Genomic DNA, 20,196 nt, shown 5'->3' on the forward strand with positions numbered 1-20,196 from the left:
GTGCGGTAATTAGATTCCCTTTCATTCCTGGCTATTGATTCCAAAGACCTCTTGTTACCATGGACAAATTCCATAAGTGTAGTCATCGAACTAACGAATTGATCATAATGAGAATTCATTGATTCACTTCGCCCAGTCGTATGTATACCAGCAAAATAAATGTCATTGTGATAAGCCGGAACCCAAGACGTACGGTTTTTATATATTTCTATCAACCAAGTATTTTCAGTCAAGTCATATTTCAACAGTAGTGCATACTACCTTCTTTCAAAATCAGCAATCCTATATGACTTCCAAATAATATATGTAAGCTCTGAACACAATGTATCGAGCTTATGGTAGACAAAGGACAACTTCTCTCAATTTTTTTGCATAATGTGCCAAAGACAAAATCGATGTCGAGTAATAGGGAAAACTTTTCTAATTGTTACAGTCATCGCTAAATCTTGGTCAGTAAGCATTGAAGTTGGTGGACGACCACCCATAGCTGCAAGCCATGTCTGAAACAACCACACAAATGTCTATTTTGTCTCATCAAGTAGCAGGGCACAACCAAACTGAATAGACTGCATGTGGTGGTTGACTCCAGTAAAAAGGGCAAAAGGCATACTATAAACATTAGTTCTATATGTTGTATCAAAAGATACGACATCCCCAAAGTACTCATATTGGACACGGGACCTTCCATCAACCCAAAAGAAATTTACTGCAACCCCTTTTGTATCTAATTGAATGGCATAGTAGAACTGAGGATTTTCAGCACTCTTTTGCCTAAAATAGTGAAGTACGGCAGTAGCATCATTGTCTTTAGGCATTTTTCTCGTCAAACCATAATGGTGGTTCCAACAATGCTTTCTCCTAAACCCAATCGCATCCCCATGGAAAATGTCTGCCACTTTCCCTACAGGTATACCGTTGTCATGAAAAACCTCTGTCAAACACTTCGCAGCTTCAGGCATATTTTTGTTACCTTTCATATACTGCCTCTTTGATGGAGAGATGAAATTGTGGCTATGGTTGTTTGCAGCGAAGCTCACATCATATATATTTTCAAGTTTTCTTTTTGTAACTCGCATTCTAGCTTGGCAACCACACCTAACAGTCGAAGTATTTCTCAAAGCTACACCTTCACTTTCTTCGTTCTTGTTATGGACCCCCTCACGTGAGCAAACCAATAGACAACTAGAAGGCAATTCCACACACCGGTTTGTTTTTATCCGTAGTCGAACACCTAATCTCAAATCCTTCTTGTTTACCAAACTCTCTATAGTAAGTCTTTGCTTCATCAACACTATTAAACTTCATACCTAAGTGCGGAGCAACTAATATCTCGACATCTTTACTTTGGGAATCAGTACGAGAAGAAGACCCGTCAACAGCTCCAACATTCCCTTCCATTTCTAGAAAATTCAAAAAGCGAGGAAAATATCAAACGGAATAAATGCAAAACCATAACGAAATAAATATCAAGCGACTACCATATTAAATTTCCAATTTTAACTCTTAAAAAAATTAGACAGTAATTAAATGTGGCCGTGCGCCTATTAGTTGTGCTCTATCTATAGGCGTGTGCCTACTAAACTAACTACGTACAAACACTAGAAAAAATGAAAAACGTGAAAGGTGGGTGGGTGGGTTTCTTCCTAACATTTGATATACTAAAACAAAATAGAAATAACTCACCAAAAAGGTAAAAAACTTCAAACTTGAATTGTTTTCTTTAGGTGAGGAGAGCGGTCAAAGATTTTATGTAGAGGGAGAGAGAGTTCATCAAGCTCTCAGTTGAGATTTGTTGGGAGAGATTGATTTTGTTGGGTGGAAGGAGAAGATCTGGGATTTGTTGGGAAGAGCTAGGATTTGTTGGGTGGAAGGGGAAGAAGAGTCGGGTGGTTTATTCGTGAGTTTTTTCTAGAATAGAAAGTCAAATGACTGAGTTACCCTCCTTAATTCCTTTGTTAAATGAGATCAAGATTTGGACGTTGGATGGACTATAATCTAGCGTATGTGGTGGGCTGTCAAGATTATCTGTCAATTGGAGCTATCAAGGTAGCTAGCCTCATATATATATATAAATGGAACCTGCCCCACCTGACCCGTTTCAAGTTTTGTATATATAGATAGATAGATAGAATAAACCGATAGACTAAGGTAATTATAATGAAGTACAAATGAATGAGTTCCTTGTGGTACAAATATTTGAACACAAGTTTGTTGTTACAAATATTAGAGTCCGAAACAAATCTATAAAAGTAGATACTACTAGAATTAACCTAACTTCTTTAATTCATTCGGATATTTTTCTTACACATAATACCCCTAGATAAATAATTAAATTAAAATACTCAAATACCATTTAGAATGACACTTAAACTTACCACATCCTCCGTAAATTTATAGTACCCATTTAAACACCTTTGAATTGAACGATTTTTTTTTTATTTATTTATTGGCAAGCCTGCTTTAAATGAGTTCATTTCATGTGGTGGTAAATTAAAATCCCAAATCCACCACAGCCTATCAGGTGCACCATAAATACCAACTCTTTGTCTTCCTAAACCCCCGTACTTTAATTGTTTCAACAAACTGATCGTATTCTCTGGCCAAACTTTTTCTTTCTCGATCTTTAATACTCTCTCTTATCTCCTGCTTCATCAAGAACAAACCAAAAAAACCCCAATTCTTCATGTTTATTGAGAGCTCACTCCTGGAAAGTCCATACTAGCAAAGAGAGTTTGCTCTAGGGGCAAATGGAAAGTAATGATAGTTTGCTCTAGGGGCATATTCAATTATTCACCCTGACATGAATATGGTTCCATTTGTATAAACATAAAAAATAAGACCAAGTTCAAAACCAGAAACTATGGACTTCCCCCTCTTGCTCCTCTCCACCACCAGCCACCAGCCACCAGGTTGTACGTGACACCAGGACAAAATGTGCACTAAATTTTTCAGCACAAAGTAGGTGCTTATGTAAAATACAAATTGCATTTTGAAAGAGTTGGAGAAACAAACTTGATAATGATTGAAAACATTGATATAGTCCGTTGCTCTTATCAACCTTGGGGCTTCGAAGAAAATAAGGGGTATAAAGACCCAATGAAATATTCAAATTTGATATAAACAAGAATTGAAATTGTTTTAAACCTGTAGCAAAATCAACCAGAAATGACAACAAACTGAAAACAGTTGCTAAAAACAGTAGTGGCTGCAAAGCACCAAATAACTAAAGCTTTTAGGCACACTGCACACAAGGTTGTAGATTTTCGGATATTCCGCAAAGAAAAACGACATGTCATGCTTAAAATTTTAACAAGGAAACAGAGAAAGTCCTAGGTCTTAACTATTCTAGTTGAAGTTACAATCTTGTGTCTTTTTAACATGAGGGGCACATATATCAATAAGTTGGGAAGTTGGGATCCACATCAGAGGCCCAGGATTCCAAACCGCCTACAATATCTCTGGCTGAAGAAAAACCCATCTTGTGAAGATAAAGAACTGCCCTCTGGGAATCGTTACCTCTTCTACATATTACATATACCGACGCACTAGAGCTAGAACTGGAATCTGTAAGCTGCTCCTCCTTCAAGGCTAAAGAGATTGCAGGTAACTTATCCCCTAAAGATGCCAATGGAACGTTCAAGGACTTGGGCAAGGAAACAATCTTAAAGTGGTGAGCAGGACGTACATCAACTAGCACATGCGGCTCGCCATTAGATACTCTCACTTTGTAGTCTTTACTGCTTATTCTATCACTCTCTGAGAGCAGGTTGAGTTTCAAAGGTGTCTGCAATGTATTAGAAAAATAAACAATTGACTATGAGAGAGATGAAACTTTCTTCTCCGAGTTAAAGAAAATTAATGAACTGGAACATCCATCTTACATAAAATCACTTCGCTATGCAGAATGTAATAATGTATCTAAGCTAAAATATTGGATGACTCCAAACTGGCACTTCAGAAAATAATGCCTAGTAAGATGAGGTTTTGAAGAAAAAGGACAACATTCGAATTCTTTTATTCATAGAACAAAATGCCCTTTAGGTCCTAAATATTGGTACCTCCAAATACTAAATCTATAACAATTTAAACAGCGATGGGATTCTGAAAATTTGCAAAACTCGGACCACTTCGGTTAATGAATTCCCACAGTTCCAACAGAAGCTGATAAACCTGCTAAAGTTTCACTGGCAAATTAAGACATTAGCAAGACAGTATTGGAACAAGTTGCAGGGCTGTGTGCTAAACTCCAAGAGCAGTCTTAAATTCCTGATATGGGAAGGAAAATCCACCATGCTAGCATCTCGAAGTCATGCCTTGACAAGGAAGAGGGTAGACTAGGAATTACTGACATGACCAAATGGAATAAAGCTGCATACTGTAGTCTCATTTTGAAATTAATTGCTAAGGAGGATAGGCTATGGGTTAATTGGACTACAGAACACCAAATTAAACATGGAAACTTCTGGACTAAGAAGTCCCCACAAGATGCCTCTTGGGTGTGGAAAAATATTTTACAAGCAAGGGCAATAGCCTCACCATTTATGAAGCATAGAATTGCTAATGGACAGGATACTTACCTTTGGCATGACTTGTAGTGCACCGACAAGCCTCTCATTCATATCCTGCGGCTAAACAAGCCTAGAGTCTTTTGTATCCCAAAGATAAAAAAGCTGATGCTCTCATTACTGATGGTCATAGAAATTAATCCATAGAACTTCTACAGGACCAGTAGCTGAAAAGCCTTTGTTACAGACACTGAAATACATGGTGAAAAGCCTTTGTTACAGACACTGAAATACATGGTCTCTTGGAATCAAATAATATTATTTGGACCCCATCACCTTCTCTGGAGTTCACCTTGAAGTCTACCTATCACCGAAACTTAGGGCTTGATGCAAGATCATGATCTCACTTCTATTTCTACTTTGAGAGTCTAAATATTGTATTTTCGTTTTTATTATTTAGGGTAATTTTAGAAGTGCCTAGAATTGTATATTTAAAATTTTAGTAGTCTTGGGAAGTTGCTATTAAGATATTGATAACTTAGAATCACAATTTAGGTGTTTTAGTAAGTTTTGGGGTTCGTAATTACTAATTACTAATTAGGGGTTATCTATACAAAGAACCCAAAAAAAACGAAAAGGGTATTCCATTATCTATTCTCAAAATAGTTAATGAAGTGCAATTTCAAGAAATCAACAAGACAAACAAAAGATCGAGATTCATTTATCTTGCAGTACAAAAGTCAGTTTTGCAAAGGCCTGATTACCCCCCTCCCCCTTTTTTTTTTTTTTTTTTTTTTTTCCTGTCGTCCTTTGATATTTATGAATGAACCTATTGAAGTTGAAATTCTCAGAAACATCAGTTGGAAAGAGAACACCTTTACCCACTTGGAGGGACCATTATGTTAAAAGCATAATGTATTAGCAGTATTATGCAGTTTGGTTACGAAGAGGGCTCAAGTATAGTCTGTTACAACCACAACACTTTTATGTGAAAAGAACCAAATCTACACCCTCTAACTTCTAATGTATTAGGTCTAAAGAATGTAAATGTAGACCCAACTCTTGATGAATGTTGTCGAAATGTGGTTGGTCGTCGCCGAATTGTTGTTGTCGGCACCTCTCTTTACTTTACCTCTGCTGGTGACCTAGTTTTCCTCATTGAAACCCTAGATTTTTCACTCCTTGATGTTCTGCCCCCTTCTCCTAGACCTCCCTTGTATGTCTCACTCCGTTAGATTGGAGTGAGGCAGTGGAAGATCTATGTGATTCTGGGTATGTGTGACCTGTATTGGATTGAAAGCTGGGTTTTAGTCCGCCGTCTTGGGAGAGAGGGGAAGGTGTTTGCCTATGTGGAGAGACTGAGCTGTGTGGTTGCCTACGTACCCTGCAAAAGGGATCAAGCCTGACGTAGTTCCACGTTGGTGGTAAGATCTATGGGTTAAGGAGATGGGTGAGATAGCGATGGTGAAGAACAGTCGGCGGTGGTGCGTTCCTTCCTTCGGGGAATTCGGCAGCATAGTGTTGCTCTAGTGCTCTGTGAACCTAAGTATTGTGTTGAGCTGTGTGGTTGCCTACGTACCCTGCAAAAGGGATCAAGCCTGACGTAGTTCCACGTTGGTGGTAAGATCTATGGGTTAAGGAGATGGGTGAGATAGCGATGGTGAAGAACAGTCGGCGGTGGTGCGTTCCTTCCTTCGGGGAATTCGGCAGCATAGTGTTGCTCTAGTGCTCTGTGAACCTAAGTATTGTGTCCTCCCTTCTAATGAGGGAAGTCCTCCCCTTTAACAACCCCTAGTTCTCTGTCTTACATATTCTCTCTTGGCGGTCCACTAAGGACCCTAGATTCTGCTTCTTATCTCTTGGTTGGTGGGCCTCCACACATCACCCTCTTGGCTACAGGGTCCCACTTCGCGGTCTTACTCCCGTACTCTGCTGCCCACTCTACTTTGGTGTGTCCGCTCATTCTCTGAGTGACACCTGGCTCAATGGAGTCCTAGCTACATAGGAACTCCATGATTACGAATATGGTCACTACAAAGACCCCAATACGTTTTTTCCTAAATGCTTAAAACAAGCAAGAAGCGAATTGAGTGCTTTACTACTCTAAGCAGCAGAATAGTAGAGAAAAAAAGAGAAACAAATCTTTACAAATAACATTAACAAAAGTTACTATCTAAACTCATCTAAGCCTTATTCATCAAAGTTGCGATACCAATCAAACAACCATGCTGTAAAGTATCAACTACTATGTTAACAAAACCATAAAGTTTTCATTGGAATCATCAAGTATGCAGAAACTAGTGTCCTGTTGACAGAAAAGCAATACTAAAGAAGTAAAGAACTCATGCTGATGACAATCATCTTCCTCCATATCATGATCATCACCACCATCAATCCATCATCCACATCCTCAACACTAAGCAGCACACAGATTCCACTGAACAAAGCTGCTATTTGCATAATAGCAAAGCAGAAATACTATACCACACGAGGGAGAGGGAAGAAGGAAATGGTAAAAAGAAGTAGACGGAAGAAAATGTACAAAGTGAAAAAAGAAGAACAAACAAATACACAAAAGACAAAGAAAGAGATTGAAGGAAAAGAAGAGTACTATCTGGTGTGCTAGAAAAGCTTAATTGAAGGTTAAAGAGCATGCTAGATGTGAGGTGTGATGATGTTTAGCTGGAAAGTTTTTAAACTGCAAGTGGTTCCAAAGAAACATCTAACTTCAACCAAGGAGATTGAAAAAACTTACGAGCAAGAGAAATCAGAAAGCAACGGACACGAGGAGCCTCCTTTCCCCCCTTCTCTCCTCTCTTCCGCCTAAAGCAATGCTTTGGTAGCTATGATTACCATTAAACAAAACAAAACTCATAGTTTGTTGAGGTAGTAATGATACACACCTCAAAAAAAAAAAAAAAAGGACTCCGGCCGTCCTAGCCGACTCGAGTTGACTGTCATCTCTGCAGTCAAGGTACTTGACATGATTTTGTTTCCCTTAAAGAGTTTAAAAGACTTCAATACCCTCTGATTTTGTCAAGACCAAGTTCAACTCAATACACACACAAAAAAAAAAAAAAAAAAGGACTCCGGCCGTCCTAGCCTACTCAAGTTGACTGTCATCTCTGCAGTCAAGGTACTTGACATGATTTCGTTTCCCTTAAAGAATTTAAAAGACTTCAATACCCTCTGACTTTGTCAAGACCAAGTTCAACTCAAGTCAAGTCAGACATCATTGAAGTCCTTTCAACTCTTTAAAGGCAACTCCATCATTTCAAGTACCTTAACTGCAGGGATGACACTGAACTTGAGTTGACTTGGACGGGAAGATTCTCAAAGATTTTCTATTATTTTTTTTTTATTTTTTTTATTTTTGGGGTGGGGGCATTGTTCGTGATTTCGACAGAATTCTCGGAATTCCGGAAAATATTCCGGTTTTTGAGAAATTCAAAATTCCAGTTCAAAAGTAGAAAAATATGATATTTCGGAATGCACTTGGAATATAGTGGGAATAAATGCCAGAATTCCGGTTTTTGGATTTGTCGGAATTCCGGCAATTATGAAATCTTGAACTATGGGTGGGGGTGGGGGTGGGATTGAAAGTAAAAGCTCCAAGATATATTTCAGCTACCCGACTTCAATCCCTTTATTTAAAAGAAGAATTACAAATCAACCACACTTGATCAATGTGTGACTAATCAAACCACAAACTAAAATAGGTGCAATAATAATCGCAACACTATCCTCAGGTTGGAAAACAGGTATTCCCTATGTCCAACTTGAAAATGGAGAAAGAACCAACTCTGCATTAAGTTTCTTGGACTTGTAGCAAACATAAAATTGATTTGAAAAAGGAGACGGGATATGGTGCTCTCCTGACCAAACATGAAGTTCAACGCAACTCACTTGTATTTGATTTTCAAAAAGAGACTGAATCACTTGTTTTGGGACCAACACTGGAATTTTGCTCTACCTCTTATCTCACGTTGTAAAAACCAATTACAATGTTTGATCAATTTACAACGAAAGTAACTTAATTTAAATAAAATTTTTATTCAGTATATCACATTCAAAGAATATTAACCAACAACCAAATAGAGTGAGATGCAAACTCACATAATCGCCGCGAGACAAATGACATATAACAACTGCATCAATTGATAGATAACATGCCATGTCTAACAAAAATATTATTGAATAATAAATTTTCTTTTTACCTATTTCAAATGCAAAGATAACAAGACATTTTGATCTCACATAGACTTCAGAAATTTAAAACAAATATACTACCAAATATAAACGGTGATTGAAAACGAAATTACCGTAGCGAAAGGAGTCTGAGTGAAGCTTTCATAGTTGAAGTTTAGGAATGGCTGTTGTGTGAATGTTGCATGTTCTCCACAAACCTCACACTGCGAACATCTGCCTCTGATCTTGACCTAAAATAATGATATTTTACAGTTAGTAGAATTATAAATTAGTTCATTTAAGACTTTTTATTTGAGTTAAACTAGGATTAGAATTAGTTTCCATTTGCAATTACTTGAAGTCCAATAAACCATATCTAGAAGTATGGGTTTCTTGTTGTTTGTAGAACCAATCATTATGGTCATTATCAATTGAATTAAGTTTATTTTATTCTATCTTACTATCTCTTTCTTCTCCATAATATTCATCTTCTTAAACTATTTCTCAATTATTCATCTAGCTTCATCTCACTTCTTCTCATCCCCTCTAATTGAGATCCCTGGATCTCTTTCTTCTAAATCCTACATCATTGTTCATTAATTGGTATCAAGCCATCTCTTTTTTTTGGATTCGGATCGAAAAAAAGCGATCCACCGCCTCCCCACCACCAAAAAAAATAATTGATCAATTTTTTTAGTCATCTTGCAGAAATTCCACAACTCAGATTACTTGGAGTTTAGGAACGTGCCATACACAATTAGAAAGAGCACTGAGTCTAGTTTCAAAGAAAAAAAAAATCAAAACTTCAACATCGAAGTAAAAAGATACATCAGTTTCAGTACAAGGTCAGTTTTGGACAGGATTTGAACGTCTTCTACTTCTTTGTCGCCTACAATGCAAGATCTAATGTGGTATCGCCAAAACATCTCTACCTGCTTGGAACCTAATCCCCGTCGCGACAAGTATAGATGGATATTTAATTGGGACGGAGGTTTCATGATGAGAATGAATATCGTCCTATTATTTATTTTGATGGACAATTTCATAAGATGTCTTTTGGTGCAGAGATACTTTGGAACAAGACAAAGTTTAATGGAAACTAGAAACCTCACCTCAGGGAGAACCAAAATTTAAATGGATTCAATTGCTGAAGACGACACTTCAAAGTGAACCACCAAATTTTCTTTTCGTTGCATGAAAAATATTTTACGTTTTATATATTTGCCACATGTTCCTCAATTGGATCTATCTCCAAAATATTGAATCTACAACCCAATACCTCAACCTCACCCTTCCACCCCTCAATACCATTCCACCACTCAATACCCTTTGGCCACTCACTTTGACCCTTCCACCACTACTCAATTTTGTTTGGCGACGACTCAAATGTCCTTCCTCAACTACTCAAGTTTCTTCTATCAACATACAATTTCCTTTCTGCGGTCACCCAAATTTACCATTCCGACACCACCAAACACAAACCTAAAGAACCTCTAAAAAGTAAACCAACAACAATTTAGAAACCAACTCCACATTAAACACCTCCCACAAAATTGCTTCCCGCATTACTTCCCACCTAAAGGTGTTTACTATTTACTCCCTAGACAAGTCTCTAGACCTTGCAAAAGACCGCGGTTAATTGGGGGTTTTTGTGTGTGTGTGTGTGTGTGTGTGTGTGTGGGAGGGAGGTAACGATTTCTAATAGGGCCCAATATATAAGCATATTTTGGCTTCACCGTTGATCACACACAGATTAAGAGAAAAAAAGAATATTGATTACAATCTTGATGAATACATGATTTATACTATAAAAGCTGAGGAGAGAGAGGGTGGATGGAAGGGGTGCATTAAAAAGTTCCCAAGTAAACATCACTTTAGCATAGAGAGTAAGGGAACATACAATACGAATCCTGCCTGATAGTGCATCAAAAAGAAGCATCCTTCCTGAAAGGGGCTCGCCAACAGAACTTGCAACCTTTATTGCCTCTAGTGCTTGTAGGCAGCCAATTACACCAGGTACTAGAAAAAGTAAACCAAAGAAGGAAGAGAAATTTAGAAGTAACCTCAAGTAACGTGTTCTTTATGAGTTTATGATAACAATCAAAATGTCTGTTTTACCAATAAAGAAGGTATAACTAATCTGTTGTTCTAATATTCTTTCAAGTAACAACTAATGGTTATATATTCTTTCAATTATATCGGCGTTGACATGTAACAGTAATAACTGTTTTTGTGCCATGGTAATTGGACACAGCAATATAATGATTTGGGCAGCAGATTCATTTTAAAAATTTATGCTCAATTTGCCCTTGCCTCATAGAAATTTATATCCACACCAGATTAATTCCACTTTCATGTGAAAAAGAAATTAGGTAACCTCATTGAACCTGTACAACGGAGCACACCCAAGAGAGTTGAGCAAGAAGAGAGCTAGTTAACATGCAACTCGTCCAACACTTCATGGAGTTTAAAGTTTTTATACGTGGATGTTGAATCTGACGACCACTAAACCTTTTGTACCATAATAATAGGAGATAGCAATGCGATTTTTTGGTTTTAGGTTAATATTTAAGATTTATATCCTGACTTTCTCTTTCCTCGTGGAGATCAAAAGCGGTATCAAATCAGTTCTTACACTTCTTTTTTTAATAAATTTTAGACCATTACACTAAATAAATAAATAAGAAAAAAAGTTCTTACCTCATTGAACTTGTTAACAAGGACAAAACCTCACACAACCAAGTACTCACCCACGCACACAACACACGCTAGTAAAATGCTCAACGAACTCAAACACACATTAGTCTATATTAGAGTCCAGAAACTTAAATGCATGTTTATATTCCTTACGCGAGTAGCACATCCCTTCACACTCGTGCATTAATCAATTTTATGAAACAAGTTCTCCACAAACTTTATATCACAACAAGAATACTGTGTACACAGTAAGAGATGGCTTTCCTAGTTATACAGATATACCAAAATCTACTTTGTCACACAGGTCTTGTTGGTCAAGAATAGTGAACAGATATTAAGAGTGTTAGCCAGATTGTTTTAACTAGCTCAAAATAAATTCTCTAGTCATCCAATAGTGGCAGAAACAAAATGTAAATGTTAAAGATTTTCCCTTTTTAGACGAAAGTCCTTAATAGATTTCAGTATGCAATGTAATATTTTAAATGGATCAAAGTATGTTCCAAGTCGGTAACTTGCCTACTCCTAGAACTCCACTGTCCGAGCATCTCTGGCATGCTGTTGCAGGAGGTGGTGATGGAAATAGGCATCGATAGCATGGGCCTCCATTGTAATTGTAAACCGTAAGCTGCATTGAAAATTTGTGATTTCGTTATTTGATGAATCTCAATAATGTGTGACATCACAAAATTTATCAGCCAATCTGGAAAAAAATGAAGTATTCATATAGGCTACACCATTGAAGACCAGTCTTCATACTTTCTCATTAATAAGTAATAAGAACATTGTTATTAAGTACTCAAACATCACATGAAGCAAAGTATCCATCAATACGAGAATCTCCTTTGAAAACAACTACTATCAGATATATTACCTGCCCTTCCAATCCCACTGCAGCACCTGATATAAGAGGCTGGAAGAAAAAAATACTGATATATCAGATAAGATCAGGAATATCTGAAAAAAGTAAAATATAATATATATCTGAAAATCATATTTCGGAAATAAAAAATGTAAATCGTATTTGGGCATATATGTAACATCGGAAGCAAAAGAGTTCCACTTGTTGGGTAAAATATGTGATTTAACCTATGTAAATGGACAGGCCATATTTTAAGAATAATCCTTGTTATGAAAGAGAACAATCAACCCTTGTGATCGTCGTTTCACAACCTCTGCAAGGCCCTTGAAAAAGGTGGTCTTTCTACTCCCCAGAACAATTTTCTTCAAGGGATCGTTTCCCACAGCAAACATTTCATGGGCATGATCCACACCTTGCGTTGCAGTATTAAAGTAGAATAGTAGATCAACTATGTGTGTGCGTGCGCTGTAGTGAGAAAGGGTCAGACGTGCATAAGTTCAAACCTAGTACCACACCTAGAGTCATATGAGACGGTACTGTTATCCGTTGGCAGAAGTAATCCACGAAGAACAAACAATTAAATTTAACAGAACAATACCAAAAATTACGGTTTAATGCAGAAACGACTTCATTCAATTCAATAATTAATAAAAAAAAAAATCAAGTCCCGATCTTCTTGTTTACAATGGTATTTATAAACCACCAATAAAATCTAAATAGAAACCGAACTTTATTCCTAATCAGAAATTACTAAAACTAAGAACCAGAAACTAAGCTTAAAAGAAACACCTAAACTGAAGTCTACATATTAGGTAACCATCTATAATAAAGACCTAGAGAACTTGCTAATTGACCTAGTTCTAAAACAAATAGGAAACTCTAATAACCTACTATGATTTTGATAAGAATATTAATTAATTCGTTCTCCTGCATCCTGCATTGTACTCCCCGGCTTAAAAGCAAATCTTCTCGAGTTTTATAATGCGAAAAGCTCCTCATAGTCGTATATGTTGGATAGATACACTATTTACATTTTTTTTTTCTTGGTTAGAAAATAATTGAAGTCATAAAATAGAAGGAACTCAAAGTACATCAATTCGTTTTGATTACCTCATCATAAGTTGTAAACTACACTCTATAAGATGTTACCTTGAGTAGATTCAGTATTTGTTTGAATCCCAGCAAAAAAACAGCCAAATTACTAAGTATATGGCAGTCCAAAGGATGAAATACATCACAGTAATATTAGCGATATATCTTATATTTTGCTTGGCCAAACTTTAACTTCAAGATCTTTAAAAACGAATAGATATATCTAGGGTTGTCAAAGGGTTCCGATAACCTGATAACAGAACCAAACCGATAAAACCGGTTTCGGTTTCGGTTCGGTAATGGGTTCAATTTTGAGTTCCGATACGATATTGGTTTGGTTCTGGGTTTCCCATCCACCGAACCAATATGAACCCTAATCGATAAGATGTCATTTTAGTAATATTTTTGATTGATTGTGTATAGGTTTTATAAATTTTGTGGTTGAAAATTAATTGATATAATTTGAGATTTGATTGATTTCAGAGTTTTCAGTTTGGGTCGGTTTGCAATATATCTTATCGGTTCGGTTCGGTTTCGGATGCACTATAAATATTATCACTATAAATATTATCGGTTTGGGTCGGTTTCCGATACCTATTTTCTTATCAGCCCTAGATATATCATATATAATTCCTCAAATGGTTTCGTGACATGTTGCAATGACTTAAATATATTTAAGACCAATTTGTAAGAAATGCTCTACAACATTTTAGCAAGGGGAATCAATCAATCAACAATGCAATTCCTTAAAAGGCACATTGAGATTATTAATCGCACATCGGGAGTCTAAAGCGTAGCCAATCAAATCCTGAGGCCACTCCACTTATCCCTAATTGGTTTTAACTTTTAAGTTGGATGCCCGAGTTCAATTAGGCTATTTCTCCTGCCCACAGGGCCCACTCACTCCACATCACCGGTATTACCCGGACGGGGAGTGTTGAGATTATTAATCCCACATCGGGAATCTAAAGCCTAGCCACTTAATATATACATCATGGGGCAGCTCCACTTATCATCAATTGATTATAAATTGGATGCCCACGTTCACTATATACATTTTGATCTAACTTCTAAGTGACAAAAACCACAGCCTAAGGTTTAGCGTGGACGTATGGTTGAGCATAAGGTGCAGAAATTCCAATAAGTACATGCCATTAATTCATTATGACTTGGTGATAATAATTTGAAGGGAAAAAAAGATAGCCAACATTAGCACAGAGGAATTACTCAGAAGCAATTAGCATGTTTGATAGTTCTCCAATAGAATCTAAACATACTAAGATAAATACATCTAGAGGCCAGTCTCAGATTCAAGTCAGTATATTTTTATTTTTTTTGTTAATAAGTAAATTAGGATTGCAAGATTGTAGATGGGGCAAGCATTATACCAAATCAACTTACCTTTCCCAACACTACACAGCAATCGTTTACCATGTATCGGCTCGGAGCATTGTCCGTAGCGTCTATTACTATGTCATATCTGGAAGCAGTAGCAGTCACAGAATCCATATCGATTTAGTTGTTGTAAACATCAAATATACATAGAAGGATTGAAGAGTAAAACTATTTGAAATATCTCCACATTTACAAAGGATACTTGCTTACAATTTCCAAAGCATTTGATGTCCTCAAAGCTTCTCTGTGTTCCACAATCTGGACAGTGGAGTTTATCCTGGGGATGAAAAGATATGTTATCAGATATAGGAGCAACCTATGATGCACGGATACTGGTATGGGAACCGATATGGGGTTCGATACGGGATTTTAAAAATTTTAGGATACGGGTACGGCTATTTTCTATTATTAATATTATTTTACAATAAAAATCTGTTGTTATATAGAAAGACATTTAAAAAGGGGCCCGAAAGTCGGTATTAAATGGGCAAGATATGTTTTACAAGACTTATATCTTTGTAATGGGCCAGATTTGTGGTACAGGCTTTAGTTCAATATACGTAATGGGCTAGATTTGTTGTACAGGCTTTAGTTTCTTGTAATGGGCTTCAAATCCTTCAATGGGCTGACTAAAACAAGTGGCTCATATACCCATTATGTGGTCGCGTGTTCCTTAATGTGTGCAACATGCATGTGTACAGGCTGTCTTTTGACCACCATAAAACATTCAATAGTCTCTCAATCTCTCTCCACTAAAAGAAACAGAAAAGGTAAGAAACAGATCTAGATCTCTTCCTCTTCTTCTTTCAATCTTCTTCCTGTTCTTCTTTCCTCCATTCGCCTTTTTAAAAAAAAAGATTTTGGTTAACTGAGCCATATCGGTGCCGTATTCCATACCCATATCGGTGTCGTACCGGTGTCAACCCGGTATTATGACAAAAAGTGCCGTATCCGTGCATCATAGGGAGCAACAAAAAGTGATAAAGCAAGGTAGAAAAAGTGGGATAGAGATTGTTTGGCGTGGAGTCAACTCCAATAAAGTTGAAGAAACTGAGACCAAACTGCCACTATATTTCATACTGATGTGACCACATGAATCCACATGCATAATTTAATTCATAACTCTTGAAGTCGTATAATATAATTTATAGTTCACAACATAGATCATGTTTTAATAACTACTATAGTTTTACCTTATATTTAATCCAGAAAGAAATCAAAGTCCAAGTCTCTAATTTAGTTCAATTACAGAGAGCAAAAACTTGAGTAGAGGAAGATGCACAAATTATGGTCAGTTAAAAGCAACTTTCTTCCTACAGTTATACAAGTAATAGGATCAATGCGACAAATTAGGGCTAAGCGGTGAAGGTACCAAAAAGTTGATACTGAGAAAATTGCTTATTTAATCCGCAGTAATGTGAAACAAAAATTCAAAGGGTGCTAATAGTCTCACCGTTGACATATCTAAGTTCACCCCCAAAACATTTGTATTACCTAATATATACCCCTTCTCAACCGCCATTAGATCTACCACTACAACCTCTTCCTCCTCCCACATGTTGATCTCTCATACCTTTTCTCCCTCATGTTGATCTCTAATACACGTCTCCCAAACCAAGTAAGATTAAATGGTGGTGTTGTCCATGCCAGATGACGCTAGGTCCTGGACTCGAACCCACACACTTGAGTAAAATCATATACACAGAGTAGGGGGTAGGGGGAAAAACAATGAAGCTAAGAACGTGTCATTGTCAAAAGTGGTCTTTAATGATAAAATGCTTAACTTATAACATGCTGGAAAAAAAGAACACGCACATGGATTGAAATTTGTTAGCTTCTTAACAAAGATTAAAGTCATAATAGCATAGAAGTAATGCTTTTGTTCAGAGATGAGATCAACGAGAAAAAAAGAGTGCAAAGAGAAAGAGAATGAGTGGTGGTGAGAAGGGCAAAGTTGGTAATCAAGATGTTCATGTGTTTACAGTGACAATATTAACACCCAAAATCACATTAAGGCTGTGCTAGTTATTCATCATTTTGTTAACCAATTTTGGATTTAGTGATTTTACTATTCTTGCAATTAACCAGCATATAGAGAGGACAAAGTGGAAAAGAGAGAGTATCTCGTACGCTTGGCAAGCTGCAGCAGCAGACTTCACCTTCGACTGACCAATATAAGCTTCAGCATGGATGATCTGAATCACAATTTTAATAACTAGACAATCAGAGTTCAACGCATAACCTAATTCAGTAACTTAGCAGATGCTAAGAATTAGAAAAGTAATACGAAAATAACTAGCAGGGATCTGAAAAAACCAGTACAAAGAACAACTTTTAAGAATGCACCAGAGAGTATTGAGCAGGAAAAAAAAAGAAAAAAGAAAGTCGTATACACTGGTCAGGTGCTGCATATTCCTAGCAACGGAAATCTCTACAGACCCAAAAGAAGAAAGTAATAAGAACTTCAAGTTACTAAATCCATACAAAAAAATGTCATCGAGTTCTTATTTTTACACTCCTACTTTCTACTCTTTGTACTTATATGAAGTTCAGGACCTCATGAACATACCTATCAAAGTTAGAAGGGATAAATGAACTGGAAATGATTTCAAATAGATCTTCTAGAATCTTGACGATCCCAGACGAAATTTTTTATGTCTATTGCTAGTGAATACATTATTGCATCACCTTTTCCTTTGTTGTTCCTTGGTGAAATTAGAAATTACATTCTTCCACTTATTGGATTTATAAATAAGAGCTACTGGACTTAACAATTCTCAGAGAACAATGAAAAAAGGATTTCATCATCCAGCAGAAATGAAACTACAAATCGTTAATACAACAGATTAAAAGACAAGTAAAAACTCCACAAGTAGTCTTCATCATCCCCGGGTCTCAAATGTGGGTGGCTAACCGAGATAACATTGAATACTAGTTCTTCTTCGGGGTATGTCACCTATTTATCCAAAACATGAATATGACCACTGTATATGCCTTAGTAATGGTCCTAAGTACCTATTCTTTACTACAATGACTATATTTATTTTATAGTTAGAACCTTTACTTCAAAATCCCCTTAAATTATTTTTATTCCCAGTGAACCTTTAATATACTCAAATGACCATAATAATCTAATCAACTCAACTTCCATGTTTGACAAAACCTATTTAACTGTAACAATCCTGTCACTTCCCATGGTAATATACTATTTAGCAACCACTTCTATAATTGCAAAGGTATTTTTTTTCTTCAAATCAGTAATGTTCAATCCATTAATATGATAAAATTACAGCATTACATGTATTAGGCCACATAGCAAGGAGCTACGCAATACCCAAGAAGATTCCCTCTACCCGTATATAACCACTTTTATAGTACAAGGGTATCCTAATTACAAATAAAGTCATGGTAGTTCACCCCTTTGAAACATGGGTTAGCACATGCCCAATCAGGTAACTCCTTTTGATCCCTACCACTACCTTGTGAATGTCATTTTTTTTTTAGTTGCTCAAATATCCTTGTGTTCCTCTCCTACCATAAATTCCAAACAACAGCTCTAGGGAGGTGTTCCACGATCCATGACATCTTGTTGGAAAGGAGTAATAGTATGAATTCACTATTAAGCTCTTCCATAATGTTAGAAGGCATCCTCCAAGGTTTCATGAATGATGAGAATAAAACATCCCAAATACTTTGGAAAGGCGAGAGTAAGAAAGAGATGATCCAAACTCTCACTCACTCTGCAAACTGAGCAAACGTGGTGGAGTTTCATACCTCTTCTATTATTCAAGACGTCAATGATGTTAATTGTCCCCAAGAAAGCAAGCCAACAAATAAAAGCCACTTCAAACGGAATTGAGTCCATCCATATCTTCTTGTAAGGAAAATTATAAATTATCTATGCACCTCCTAGGTTGTGCAAAACATACTCTTTTAGCCAACACATGGTACAGATACCCACCCCAAATACTCCACTCCACTTTATTGTCCCCGTCTTAATAAATGGTAAGCCAAGGTTTCAATTTCCCAATCATCTAAACCTCTCTTGATATCACAATCCACTCTTTCTTACCCTCTTTCCATGTAATCCGACACCAATGCCTCCTTGTTAGGGCACACAAAAATATCATTATTACATAAGTATTAACTATCAAGTTTCCTTATTTTAAAAAAGTTTTAAGGACGAAAAGCATAAAAAATGGATTTTCTAAACCAAAAGTAGGGAAAAGTAGGGGTGCAATTACTTGGTCAATAATTATATCCACTATGCAATGCAATGGAAGCTCTAAATAAAGCCTCAAGGTTACATACCTGCCGGTGCAGATTGTTAAGCTCGACCACATCATTATCAACAATACCCAACCGCCCTATTAAAAAAAACACAAATCCAATAATAACTACCAAAACAATCCAAAATAATAACCAGGAGAGAGAGAGAGATATTAATTACCAACACCACTGGCGGCAAGATATAACAAAGCAGGTGAACCCAGACCTCCAGCTCCAACCACTAAAATTGAAGACTTGAATAGTTTCGACTGAGCTGGAATCAATTAAAAAGCCACGTGAGAACTGAGAACAAAAACAATATATGTAAATTAATCTAAGTGAAACAAACAAATAATACCTTGTACACCGAAAGAAGGAAGTAAAAGATGACGACTATAACGATATATCATATCAGGAGAAAGTCCGTATTCGTTTTCATAATTATTATTATTCCCTTCTTCTTCTTCTTCTTTTTCTTGTTCGTTTTTATTACCGAGGAGTTGAGCTTGGAGAGATGAGATACGTTTTTCTATTTTACTTTTCTCTGCTTCCAATTTCTCTATCTCTTCAACTATGTCAGCAACGCCGCCCCTAGTTTCCATTTTTTTTTTTTTTAGTTTCAGGGGCGCGGAAGAAATCTATTTATATGGTCCCTTGTTTGTTATTATTGGGGTATTTATGTCTTTTTATTTTGACGAAAGGTGGATCGGAATATTTTCCAGTCAGTATTTGTATGTTCATTTGATTCATCCCAACCCACTGAGGTCACCATTCAATATCTTAGTTTGCCCACAGGAGATATAGTTCACCCACAACAAGCCATTCTCGGTTGTTCAAATCCTGAACATTGCAAAATCAAACTTATTGTGAATATGATTAGCTTGTGGTAACAGTAAGGTTTATTTAGATTTTCCAGAAGGGATTAGTTACCTACCATATCTGGAGTAGTTTGAAATGAGCTCGAGTTTTACTGTGAATATGTCAGTGTACTGTGTAAGTAACATTTGCATCCAAGAACTGGCCTTTGCAATTTTCTACAAAGAGCATGAAGCTGCAGGTTGAAAAGCTTTGCCGCACGATTGTGTGAACTCAAACATCCAAAGCTCAGCTTAGACATGTCTTTTCCGAATGTGGTTATATTTTGTGGTAAGGCATCCTAGAGACCGGAATTATGAATCCAAAATCTCCTCG

The 20,196-nt window shown here is 36.7% G+C and overlaps 2 protein-coding genes across 2 annotated transcripts; both read right to left on the bottom strand.

The window, feature by feature from the left end:
• Positions 1–521: 521 nt before the first annotated feature.
• On the bottom strand, positions 522–959 carry LOC147475394 (protein FAR1-RELATED SEQUENCE 3-like). The gene has a single exon (XM_086585399.1). It carries the CDS (start codon positions 957–959, stop codon positions 522–524), a length of 438 nt encoding a protein of 145 aa, XP_086441525.1.
• Positions 960–3,086: 2,127 nt separating this feature from the next.
• CNX5 (co-factor for nitrate, reductase and xanthine dehydrogenase 5) lies at positions 3,087–19,648 on the bottom strand. The gene is made up of 11 exons (XM_086581798.1): positions 19,364–19,648; positions 19,187–19,279; positions 19,048–19,103; positions 16,867–16,931; positions 14,939–15,013; positions 14,743–14,821; positions 12,262–12,300; positions 11,907–12,015; positions 10,594–10,712; positions 8,828–8,944; positions 3,087–3,784 (listed from the first exon to the last, which is right to left on the bottom strand). Exons 1-11 carry the CDS (start codon positions 19,605–19,607, stop codon positions 3,395–3,397), a joined length of 1,386 nt encoding a protein of 461 aa, XP_086437924.1. The 5' UTR covers positions 19,608–19,648; the 3' UTR covers positions 3,087–3,394.
• Positions 19,649–20,196: the final 548 nt, after the last annotated feature.

Source organism: Coptis chinensis, chromosome 9 (genome assembly GCF_015680905.1).
Source record: "Coptis chinensis isolate HL-2020 chromosome 9, ASM1568090v1, whole genome shotgun sequence".
In the NCBI taxonomy this organism is placed as follows: domain Eukaryota; kingdom Viridiplantae; phylum Streptophyta; class Magnoliopsida; order Ranunculales; family Ranunculaceae; genus Coptis; species Coptis chinensis.